Source organism: Sander lucioperca, chromosome 20, assembly GCF_008315115.2.
Source record: "Sander lucioperca isolate FBNREF2018 chromosome 20, SLUC_FBN_1.2, whole genome shotgun sequence".
Classification (NCBI taxonomy): Eukaryota; Metazoa; Chordata; class Actinopteri; order Perciformes; family Percidae; genus Sander; species Sander lucioperca.
This window is the reverse complement of record NC_050192.1, coordinates 16,527,209-16,539,829: the sequence shown is the minus strand read 5'-3', so window position 1 is coordinate 16,539,829 and position 12,621 is coordinate 16,527,209. Positions and strand designations below refer to the sequence as shown.

Genomic DNA, 12,621 nt, shown 5'->3' with positions numbered 1-12,621 from the left:
ACATTAGCAACCTTAAATCAACTCCATATGAACTTTATACTTAGTCCCAGTTTGCATGGCTTTTATCCATTCATTCATTCATAAGATTATTCTGAACAGCAGCAGGAAACATGAAGACGTGTGTTTTCATACATGAAACAGTTGGCACCTCATGACTTTTCATCTAATCTAGACAAATAATACTTTCATGCATGCATTTCATACAATCATTTGATTTAGATTCTCTATAAAGTTACCTGCGAGAGTGAGATGGAGCGGCCGGCTCTCAGAAGAGAAGTTATGGGAGAAAACATAGAGGTGATAAACACAGCGGTACTCCCCTCGGTGGGTGGAGTCTGCAGCAGAGAACAGGAAGTGGGCCGAGTGATTGACAGCTGGCAGGGTGTAGTTCTTCTGTTCTGGGTCGGAGTTGTTGAAGATGAGCTGGAAGGAGCCTCCTGGGTACTGTGGCAGGATGGAGCAGCTGATGGTGAAGTCGGAGCCCATGAGCACTCGCAATCCCTGCTGCGTGGCCTCAGAAACCCCGTCAATGTGGGTAGAGAAGGAGATGTTTGGCTGAGCCAGCAAATCTGTGGACACAGTGGATGAAAAATGAAGACCACATATCAAGAATATAAGATTCTACCATCATCATCTTTATTTGTTTTGTTAAAGTGATAAACACTGAGCAAAGTAAAACGTGTTTCATCCAGGGGCGGACGTTGTAAACATTCGGGGTTCAGCTCTAACCTGGGTGGGTGGGGTGGGGGGATTCCTGGGGTACACTATTATTTTAAAGACATTTGATAAAAGAATGCATAAAACTCCTTAAATCACTTGAGAAAAAACATGAAAGTTGCCAAAGAAAATAACCATCCTGTAAAGCCTAAATCCTGTTTTATGTCTAATTGTTCTCCAACTGTCTTCCTAAACCAGAACAAAACAACTCCTGCCACAAGAAAAGTGGCAAAAACTGTCTGATGTAACTATTTTGGAAGTTACATAACATACTGTAGATAGGGTAGGGATTTGGAGTAAACAGCATCTTGAAACTAAGGCAATATTTCCTTTTTAACTGCTTTGACCGCAACCAGTATGAATGATCAGATGGTTGGCAGCGACCATATGCGTCATCTACACCATCCCGACCGCGCTGAACGGATAAGATGACAGGATTTGTTTATTAGCAAAAGAAAGTAAAGGTTAAGAATGTGACTAAATGTTCAGGGTTACCTGAGCAGACCACCTCCAGGTTCTTGGAGCTTGTCAAGAAACTTGTTAACCATAAACACTCCCGTACCATCCAATCAGACTGAACACAAGAATGACTGATCCCCCACACAGATGTTTCTGAAGAGCTGTTGCTTATGTTTGTGGAAACAGCAGAACCACAACCCAGCTGTTTACACACTGCAGATGATAACTTCTGGTCCCATTCAGAATCCCAGTCAGTCACTGGTCTCCACTGTCCCTGTTGTTTCATCTCTGGCGTACCAGCACAGCTACTGCCTCCTCCTGACAACCTGACATCATCAGGCTCTGAACGGAGACACCAGAATAATTAATAAAGTAAATTAAGTCATTTTTATAAGTACATTTGGTAACACTTTATTTGAAGGGTGTGCATAAGAGTGACATTAACATGATGGTGTTTCATTAGGTAAATTATGACACCTTTGATGTAAAGTTGGAATTATATGACTTTAAGCAAGACCAACAATCTCTATAATTTACAGAGACCCAACAATTCCTACAAGAGAAAGCATTTGGTATGAAAGACTTCCTTTTAACAAGCAGGAACCTCAGACAGAACCTGTCTCTTGGTGGGTGGCCATCTGCCTCAACCGGTTGGAGAGAAAGATCCATAATAATTATATAAGTGGTATAATGGAATGTCATGATGAAGAGTGGTAATTATAGTAACAGTAAAGATATTAGAACTAGGACTAATAATAATAGCAGTAGAAGTGCAAGGTGTAGCAGGCCGTCAAGCAGGACCATGGTAGCAGCTACAGACACGATCCAGGTTCCACAACAATCCATGGAAAGAAGAGGTTAGACAGCACATGGGCTCCGGGCAAGAAGCTAAGTTATGAATGCACACAGATGGAGAGAGAGAGAGAGGAGGAGGAGAGAGGAGATCAGTACAAAAACTTACAATTTCATTTACAATAAATAAAGACATTTGCGCCATAAATTGATGCAGAAAAAGCACAAAAGTGGAGATCTCAACCCCCCCCCCCCCCCCCCCCCAATGTCCAATGTTGAACCTAAAGTTACGCCCTTGGCTCAGTGTGTCATGGGAAGTCCCCGCCAGTCGTCTAAACCTATAGAAATCATTACACAGACATTGCCAGGTTATATTGTTTTCCTTCATTTCAAATCGTCATATCACAAACATCTTAAAATGTTTTAACGTTGCATTAAAAGGCTCACATTTTACCGAATGACACCTAATGACAGTCAAACATTCATAAAGATTTGTTCATGTTCATGACCGGTGTCATGTCAGTCTTTTGCACACTTCAAATAAAGTGTTACCGTTAATTCAAAGCTACAGCTCCTCTACTCTACCTGAGCAGGTGAGTCCAACAGTTTTGCCAAAAGAGCAGGTGTTATTATCTGAGCTGTCACAGTCCAGCAGAGCAGACTCATGGCCTCTACACTGGAACTCTTTGGTCCACACTGGAGCCTCCATGTCTCCATAGAGCGCCCCCTGGAGGACTGAAGGAGCCCCACAGCCAAGCTCCCTGCAGACCACCTCTGCATCCTGCAGGTCAAAGTCATCTTCACACACTGAGGACCACGACTGGGTAGACTGGGTAGACTTTATCTCCAGTCTGCCTGAACACAGACTAGTCCCATTCACCAGTCTGACAGAGTCTGAAGGAGAGAGAGAAAGACAGAAAACATGCAGACAGAGAATTGAAAGTGTATAAAATTATGGCATTGCAAAATAACACTAACACCTTAAAATACAATAGCACTGCCAGTTGCGTGTTTTTGTTACTCTTGCTAGGCAACCACCAAATCACCGGCTCTGGGCACTTTTTCTCTCTGAGTTGAAGTTTTTTCAACTCAAGGGCACTCCGGCGCTCTGGTGCTCAGCAACGCAAAAGCAGCGAGCAAAACGCTTCACTTTTCTTGAAAAAGCTGCCCAAGCCTGATAAAACGCGCTCTGTCTGATCGGGGCCTTATGTCGCCCAACCAGAACATAAAATATCCAACGTATCAGGCTGCTCATGAACCATACAACTGTTGGAACATAAATAAACATAAACATTATCTTTTTCAAACAAAGGATTTCCAGCCAACATGTGCTCAGAGACATTAGGCCTGAGACAAAGAAACAGCCTACATGGAAAATTCCAATCCATGTCTCCTCAGAAAAGAGGGTGAAGCCATTTCACGGCAACAACCAGCAAGTCACAAGTAGGTGTTACTGCACAAAATGGCCACAGGTCTGAGAACTCTGATCTCCCATTGGCTCCTGGGACCATAAAACAGCATGGAGCCAGGTCAGGGGACCTGAGCCATAAATAGCCTAACCACCCAAAAATCCCGGTCTTCCGCTGGCGGCTCACGCTGCTGAAGGATGCACACAAGCACTTGTGCTAAAAACTTCTATTTCTGAACAAAGTGGATTTAATTAAGGGGATCCTGGAAACACACGTTGTGTTTCAACGCTGCAGAGAGAACAATGACATTCTCTAGAAGAAAATCGGACACTGACACCGTTGTTTCTTCAAAGTCGACTCTGGCTTGTTCCCCGCTGCCCTGGGGATCAGAAAGCTTTTCTCCGTGCCCGTTGACGAGCGGCCGGATTGCGTTCTGTTTTTTCTGTGGAAAGTTATGGACAGACACGAAAGGACTGAACGCACAGTAACAATGGTTAAGGTTTTCTGGGCAGAGGAATTGTGTGTTTTATTAATGTGTAAAAGCTAATGTTGCCATAGAGGTTTTCACGACGCGTCATCAGACCTGAAGTCGCCATGTTGGAGGTACTCCGCATCACAACAAAGCACAGGCACTGAAGTAGATCCCGAACGACGTCAAGGAAAATGGCTAATTATTGCCGTGTTTTAGGTTGTACCAATAGGTCAGACCAAGAAAAACATTTGGAATATTATCGACTTCCAAAAGTTATTAAAAACCAGGGAGAGGAATGCCAGAAGTTATCAGAGGAAAGGAGGCGCTTGTGGTTGGCAAAGCTCAACCAGGATCTACGAGGGAAAAATCTGTCTTGTTCGGTCTTTGAAATGAAAATAAACAATTGAGAGTCACTTGGCTACACCTTGAGTATCGCAATGATATCATACAGTTAAGGTTAGGTTGATTAAAGACGTTATTGCATTACTTACTCAGGCCTTCACAACATAACGGTCGTTAATGACTTCGTACTGCGTCTCCCTCACCCATCCACACACCATCTGGTTATAAGCCTCCAAACTTTTGTAGGATTTAAGGTCTTCCGCTGTGTATGGGCTCGGCGAGAAAACCAGGTAGTTGACTATATCGGGATATGCAACTGAAGGAAGAATCACCGGGTCGCCATGGATCCAAGAAGAGGGAGCCAACTTGTAGGGATCTGCACCGCCAGTAAACTGTAATTTCTCAAAATATCACGCCTTTTTTGTGGTCTAAGTCCTTCCCTATATGCCTTTGCATCTTGGACGCGTTTTGATGAGCTTTTCTGTTGTTTAGATATAAAGTATTAAAGCATCCAAAGTGCACAATACTCCATTACTCCATTCAGTTGTTTACACCGAGTGCCTCCAACATGGCCGCGCATCCAGGTTACCGCCCAGAACGTGACGTCGGTGAAAACCCTCTATTGTTTACCATTAATGTGATCGATTAATATGGTGCTATTGCTGCACACTTTGATTTATTAATCTATGATTGTGACCACTGAGTCAAATCTATTTCTGTGAATGTACTCTGATCACGGTGCATTTGTTGATATGTTGTGTTGAATATTGCAGCTAGCGTGTTAAAACTGTAATTGCTACCTGCTAACTCCCCTTTCACAGAGTTTTTAGTTATTGTACGGAGTGAGAAAATCAGGTTTTTCAAAGTGTCTTTCTTTCTCTAAGGGGCTTTCTTTCCTCGTTCACTAACACACACACACACACACACGTACGGACATACACACACCCAAGTGAACAGCTGGCCAACAGCGAGTCACGTACGTCGAATAGCTACACAGCTAGCATATAGCGAAGTAGCTAGTGTGTCCCTTTTGTCAGCAACACGTTAGTTTGAGAGCTAACTGACTAGCTTAGTCACATGGCATGGCAACACAGCCCACTACCGCCCTCTTGAGGCTAAATAGCATTTGTGCAGCTACCACATAGCCTAACGGCTAGCTAACAGCTAATCTTGGACGTAGCCTAGCAACCCCCGGGTTTCGTCATCCCTCCTCGCACTCTCTCTCTCTCTCACACACACACACACACACACACCCACACACACACCCAGATCAGACCACATGCTGGTTTGTTTTTTATTTGTTTTGTTGTTTAAAAAAGGTATATTGGTTTTAATTGATCGAAGGATTATTGATTGGCCATTGATAATTTTTAATTAGTTATAATTTAATAGTTAATAAATTCTACTATATTTTAAATAGCAGTTGTCTGTGATTATTTGTGTACTTATTGTAATAGCCAGCTGGTTAAACAGGTCATTGCTTGAATTCACCTTTTCCTTTGTTCTTTTAGAATATACCAGATAAATTAATCAAATTAATTCAGATCGGTATTTTAAAGGGAACACCACCAAAATGAGACTGTTTCACAGTTTGATTATTGGTCCCTGACTTCCAGGGTGGTGCACTGTTTTGATTGTTTGTCATTTTGGTGGAGTTATGAATACACATATTCATAACTTTATTAATATTGATAAAACATCTTTGATAATTTGCCAATAATTAGATCTTGGACGAATTCCCAACACAGCTATAGGTAACACATACAGTGGCACTCATAAGTTTATGAACCCATGCTAAAGTTGACTAAAAAGAGGAATAAAAAAATCATCTTTTGGAAATTGAGCTTAATGCCTTAATTAAAAAAAATGAGGAAAAATCCAACCTTTATGGACACCAATTTTCTTTGTGAATGATTAATGTATTGTAAATAAATGAATGTTCTTCCTTAAATGGGGTACTCTCCATAAAATCATCTCTCAATGCAAATCAAACCAGCTATTAGGCTAACTGAAATCAAACCATGCCAATCTCTAGGTATGGTGAAGGGGATGTGATGATGTGGGGCTATTTTAATTCCAAAGGCCAAGGGAACTTTATCAGCATGCATAGTATCCTGGATGCATGAAATAACTGGCCTTTAAAAATAAAAATCTGCCTGCCTCTATGGGAATTTAACATAGGGGTGTACTTACTTATGACCCCTGTATTTTAAGGAAAAACATTAATTTATTTACGATACATTATTCATTCACAAAGAAAATTGGTGTCCTTAAAGGTTGGATTTTTCCTATTTTTTTAATTAAGGCATTAAGATCAGTTTCCAAAAGAAGATTTTTTTTATTCCTCTTTTTAGTCAACTTTCATAAACTTATGAGCACCACTTTACACTGCTGCTCTATCAAAGCGCTGTGGACTGCATAGGGAAAAGGTCGGGGTGGATGGGTGGGTCATAAAACACAGCACTTTCATATTCGTATTGAACAGCCAAATCTGATTCAGCTGACTTAATTCTGATTCGGTACATACAGCCGTAGTTCTCCATTGCTGGCTGAATAAGATAACTTACTCAATGCTGCCTTTTCATTTCACATAAATCTATGCATTGCTGCATGCACCTGCAACCATGTGGCGCTGTCAGATGGAATGTAAAACAAGCTCTTATTCTTGATGACATCTCCTGGATCTACTGTAGATTGGATGGTAACTCATTTGGACGTGCTTTGAACAAAACTGAGATTACAGTTATAGCTGAAGTATTGCCTGGTGTGGTGTTACCTGAGCAGTTGATCTCCAGGTTGGAAAGGGAGAGGGAATACTTTGTTAATATACACTCCCTAACTGCAGACTTGGATTGAAGGCAAGTTGATCTAATCCTGAATATTCCTGTGTAGTAATTCCTCTGATTCCTCCCTGTTGAAACAGCAGAGCCGCAGTCAAGATGTCTACACACTACATCAGCTGCCTTTAGATTCCAGGCAGAATCTTTAACATCCACTCCACGCCACCATCCCTCTTTCTTCATCTCCAGTTCACCGGCACAGCGACTGGATCCTCTCGCCAACTGGAAATTATCGGGCTCTGAGCAGACAAGAGTAATTGGTAAAAATAGATCATGCCACATTTATTAAAATAGAAATGCAATTCAAAGCTACAGCTCCTCTACTCTACCTGAGCAGGTGAGTCCAACAGCTTTGCCAGAAGAGCAGGTGTTTCTATCTGAGCTGTCACAGTCCAGCAGAGCAGACTCATGGCCTCTACACTGGAACTCTTTGGTCCACACTGGAGCCTCCATGTCTCCATAGAGCGCCCCCTGGAGGACTGAAGGAGCCCCACAGCCAAGCTCCCTGCAGACCACCTCTGCATCCGGCAGGTCAAAGTCATCTTCACACACTGAGGACCACGACTGGTTAGACTGGGTAGACTGGTTAGACTTTACCTCCAGTCTGCCTGAACACAGACTAGTCCCATTCACCAGCCTGACAGAGTCTGGAGAAGAGAGAGAGAGAGAGAGAGAGAGAGACAGAAAGAGACAGACAGAAAAGAATGCAGACAGAGAATTGAAAATGTATAAAAGTATATGGCATGGAAAAATAACACTGACACAAGGCTGCTAAAACGCGCTCTCTGTCTGATCGAGGCCTTATGTTGCCAAACCAGAACTATTCGTACATATCTATGAAAAGTTATGCACTGTTATTCCTATGTATTCCATGTTTTTTTCACTGTATGCACCACATTAACTGCTGCTGTAAAGGAACGCTGTGGGCTGTGTAGAGGGGAGGTCAGGGTGGATATTTGGGTCATAAAACAGCGCTTTCAAGTCGGGGAGCGGAGTTCGTTTCCATGGGGAAACAAGATTTTCACACAGGAAATGCGTGTTCCTTGGGAGTGTTTTAATCCAAACCATGATCTTTTTCCTTAAATGGGGCGACGCTTCCGAGCTAGTTCAGGCAGGCAACTCAATCTGCACCGCTGTATACACATGTGGCGTTCTATTTAAAGGGATACTTCACCGATTTAGCATTAAGCTTTTTATCAGTAGAAACACGGTAGTATTTTTGAATGACCGTGCTTCCCTCCCTCATGTCCCCCTGAGACGAGAGATCTTTGAATTGTGGGTCTGGAAAAAATCTTCTGATGACTGAAAATGACAATTTTTGCGTCATCGGAAGATTTTTTGCCCAGAGGCAATAGACTACAGCCAGTAGTAGGAGCTACTTCCGCATGTTTTCAACCCACCCATAGGGGGTTGGACTGTCATCTTTACCCGAAGGTTACCGAAGCAAAACGAGTGTCAGCCATCTTGAAGCTTCGCTAACAGGGAGCTCCGCCTTTTTAGCAGAAAACTTTTACAACAATTATGTACATTCAAACTACTGCACATGTGTACCACCGGGATACATTGGTACAGATCGGAGAATATGCAGGACACTATTATTTTATTACAGGAAAGGGGCCTCGACAGCGGTGTGCAGGAGTGGAAAGCAGCTAGGTGGAAAGCTAACGCTAGCCGGCCACCTGTTCCATCAATCCTTGCAAGTGTCCGCTCATTAGACAACAAACTGGACTACATCCACTTCAATGAAACTCCCAACGCAAGTTCAGAGACTGCTGTGTTTTTGTTGTTGTGGAAACCAGGCTACCAGGCCTGCTGCTCTGTCGCCGGGTAAGACTTGTGGAGGTGGGCTGTGTTAACACGGACTTGTGCAGAAATGGGGTGTGTTTCGTATGTCGTTTCATATGTATGTCGGACTGTCTCACTGTCTGTCTGTAAACAGTAGGCGTGGCTTGGGAGAGGACTCTAAAGCAGCGAAGCAAGTGCATTCTGGGATTTGGTGTCTTTCATCCACATGAGCCAAAAACACATTTTCTGGCTTTTCTCGGCCTAGAAGCCACCAAGTTCTAAAACAATTTAACATTTCTACTACATAAGTGACCCAATTTAAAGATATATTCATCTTTCTAACGGTGAAATATCCCTTTAAGCTGCTCGTCAGTGGCACTGGTGCCCTGCTCCCGTATTGCTGACTGCTCTGTAAACCCCACCACCACCCCAGCATCCACCTGCAGGCTCCAGCCAGGGGGAAGCTACTTTATCATCACTCCCCAATATCTCATGTAAACCCAATCTGTGGGGAGTAATGAGGTCAGAGTCTGGACGCCAAACACAATATTCTGCTGTTATAATGAACATTTTAATCATGAGTTGAACAACTGAGTCATTTTGGTGCCTAAACTTAACTGTCGTCGCCACATGACACCCACTTTTTTTCGTCTAAACTTAATTCTAATGTCCGCCAAAATGACCAACAACTCAGGTGCCCTGTACCTGGATCAAAGTCCCCTTTATCAGGTAAACTGAACTACCAACTACTGCTTATTTGATGGAGCTCTGTATCAGGGTTTTGTTACTAAATGTGGCAAATTATTACATAATGCGAGTGTTATTACATAATGAAGTATAAATGCATTACATTTTGAAATGTTATTATATAAGTTATTACATAATGCGTTGTTACAGGCCAGTTCAGTGACAGTGCCCTTCTGGTGGCTGATGTAAGAGGAATATCTTGGAAGGTTTGAAGCCATGAGCCTCCAGCAACAAACCTACTTTTGAGCTTGTTTTGGAATTTGTGTTTTTGTGTTACTGATTGTTGTTACCTGAGCAGGTGATCTCCAAACTGGTAACCCTAATCCGGGACCTTTTTGTTAAACATTTCTTCAGTCTAGGTCCAGACTCAAGACAGGAAGGTGTGATGCTGCTAAAAGGGTCTGAATCTATTTTTGATGAAGCTCGAACCACAGAGCCACAGTCCAGATGTCTGCAAACTACGTCTGCTAACTTCAGGTCCCAGTTTTGGTCATCCACTTCTCTCCACTCTCCCTGGCGCTTCACCTGTAGCACACCAGAACAGCGGCTGGATCCTCCAAACAACCGGATATCATCAATATCTGAACACAGGCGAGAGAGTAATTAGTACAGAGAAATATTTCACACATCTATTACATGAGACAGGTGTGTAGGAGAGGGACGAGTAGGTCAAAGGTTTAAAAGAAACTCCCGCACACTGTCTAACTTGCAAAGATAACTTTAATAACTGGTGATCTAAAACCTTTTTAAATATCTTTGCAAGTCAGGCAGTGTGCAACAAGAGAGTAATTAGTAAAATAATCTCCTGTGTAATTCTTCATTTATATCTAGTTTCTCCGTTTTACCTTGTTCCTCTGTCTGGAAACCTGGGAGGAATCCTAAAAAAAAACAAATGAATGAAAAACATGTCCTGTTCTGGACAGGTCAGGCAGATAGGTTACAGCAGAAACATCCTTTATAGTTTCTACAGTTATTATTCAAACAAGCCATCGAAACACAAACTGACGGTTTAAAACCTGCTCTCGCGATAATTACTACAGCCACGAGAGTTTTATGGCTAACAAGAAACTTAATTGTCGGTCGCTATGAGCCGCTCGCACAATCTGTATCACAATATGATAATTTTTTTGGGTGAGTAGGGGCTTTGTATTCAGATCCTTAAAGTAGCAATGCTGCAAAAATACTCATACATTTTGTGCACGGTCACAGAAGGCTTGTATCATGTGGACGCACCGACAGTTTTGTTGTCATTACTTAGAATTCCTCATGGGGGCGACAGAAACTAGGCACTATAGCTTTAATCAGTCCCTCCAGGATTTTGCGATGTCGTGATCGCAACAATTCACACAAATTCAACCAATCACCGTGAATTTGGTGCGACTCGCAATTTTGGCCAATCACCGCAACTTTTCCGCAAATTTGACCAATAACCGGAGTTTCCCGCGACTTCAACCAATCCCAGCAGTCCCACGTGCCAGACTTTGTATCAGTATGTGACGTCGCCAAATTTGTTTCCTTGTTTCTGATATGAAGACGAGACGTGTGTGAGTCGAACATCTCACATTTACCAACAAAACGTACAGCGAAAGACCGTGCAAAACATTTCAGACCGTCCTGCCAACCTGTATACATTTCAATATCAATGTACGCTGTAACGATTTTTCACTCCAAAGTCGCTGAAAGCGGCTGCTGTTTCAATCCTGTCGGCTCTCTGCAGCGGGCGGGGCTGCTGCTCAGTTCTCCCCGCGACTGACGCACACACACACACACACACACACACAAACACAGTGGATGCAGGAAAAACCGGAGATGAGACGACACAATGACCTAAATTGAGGACAGCTACACTCGTTATTGTAAGTGCAATGATAAGTTAAAGTCCAATAAGTACTTTATCAAATCGTATGAAAGTGTGGACACACATTCATACAGTATAGGAAATTAACTGACAATGTAAAGATCATCAAACCACTGACACATATGGTCAAATTTAATTAATTCAATAAATTATTATTTTTTTCTCTTAAATCCATCCATCATTTTCATATTACACCAACATTTGCAGCATCCTGAGCTTTTTTGGTAAGGTTACTAGGAAAACTCAGCCCAGAGTAGTTTTATTCTCCCCAAAACAAGTTTCCTTTTTCTTTCTTTCTTTTCATTTTTAAAGAACTATACAAAAAAAATATTGCAACTTTTTTGCAACTTTCACTGTCTCTCTCAACTTCATTGCAACAAAAATACAAAAGACATCATAACTTTTATTGCAACTTTTTATACAAGCTCCCACAAAAGGCATTTTGGGCTGCAACAAGCTCAAAAAAAGGCCGCAAAAATCTGGTGGGACTGTTTAATAGACACATTGAATAAACATTGTCCTCCGAGGGTTAGTTTCCCATCCTGGCCTACGACACACAATCATATTCACTCACGGTTTGATAAAGTAGGCTACTACTTATTGGCCTTAAACTTTTTATTGCACTTACGATAACAAGCGGAGCTGTCCTCAACTCAAACATCCAGAAACAATTGACAGTTAACTAATCAAAGTATATAGAAAAAGCACGTAAAAAACAACAACAATCCAGACTTGTGTTGTGTGGGCAGCTGTACTGTAGTTAAACAGGTTGAAGACCTACCTGAGCTCCAGAGCAACATGAATAGCACCGGTACATGACCCATGTCCAGTTGGTGTGTCGCCTGACACTCTATCATCTTCACTTCTATCGTCTATCGTCTTCAGCTCTCCTCAGATGTGCAGTTTCCTCTCTTATCTTTTAATCTCCTCATCAGGTTTCGTGTGGTTTCTCCGTTCGACAACAGGAAGCTGCTAGTTCAAGTGATGTTGCATCAATAACTGCTCATCAAGATCATCAGATAATTTCAGGTAATGCAGTACCATTTACTTACTAGAACTGGACTGTGGACAGGTGTTGTGCCACAAAGTGATTGATGTCTGCGGGAGAGCCCTGTGCCCTCGATTATAACCAATCCAGTCCTTTTTACCACTTGCCAAAACGTGATTTCAGCTTCTACCTTGTCACTGAAAGGTTATTCA

General features: G+C 42.3%; 1 protein-coding gene across 2 annotated transcripts in view; it reads right to left on the bottom strand.

Moving 5' to 3' along the window:
- LOC116053447 (scavenger receptor cysteine-rich type 1 protein M130-like) overlaps nucleotides 1-12,270 on the bottom strand; it is a 49,589-nt gene extending 37,319 nt beyond the window's left edge. For both annotated transcript variants that reach the window (XM_035995847.1, XM_031304566.2), the window contains exons 1-6: nucleotides 12,203-12,270; nucleotides 10,409-10,441; nucleotides 9,854-10,144; nucleotides 7,361-7,678; nucleotides 1,213-1,518; nucleotides 237-569 (exon numbers count right to left, since the gene is read on the bottom strand). In XM_035995847.1, the coding sequence (XP_035851740.1) occupies nucleotides 237-569; nucleotides 1,213-1,518; nucleotides 7,361-7,678; nucleotides 9,854-10,144; nucleotides 10,409-10,441; nucleotides 12,203-12,245 (1,324 nt within the window). In that variant the 5' untranslated portion in view covers nucleotides 12,246-12,270. The remainder of the gene's footprint in view (nucleotides 1-236; nucleotides 570-1,212; nucleotides 1,519-7,360; nucleotides 7,679-9,853; nucleotides 10,145-10,408; nucleotides 10,442-12,202) is intronic.
- Nucleotides 12,271-12,621: the final 351 nt, after the last annotated feature.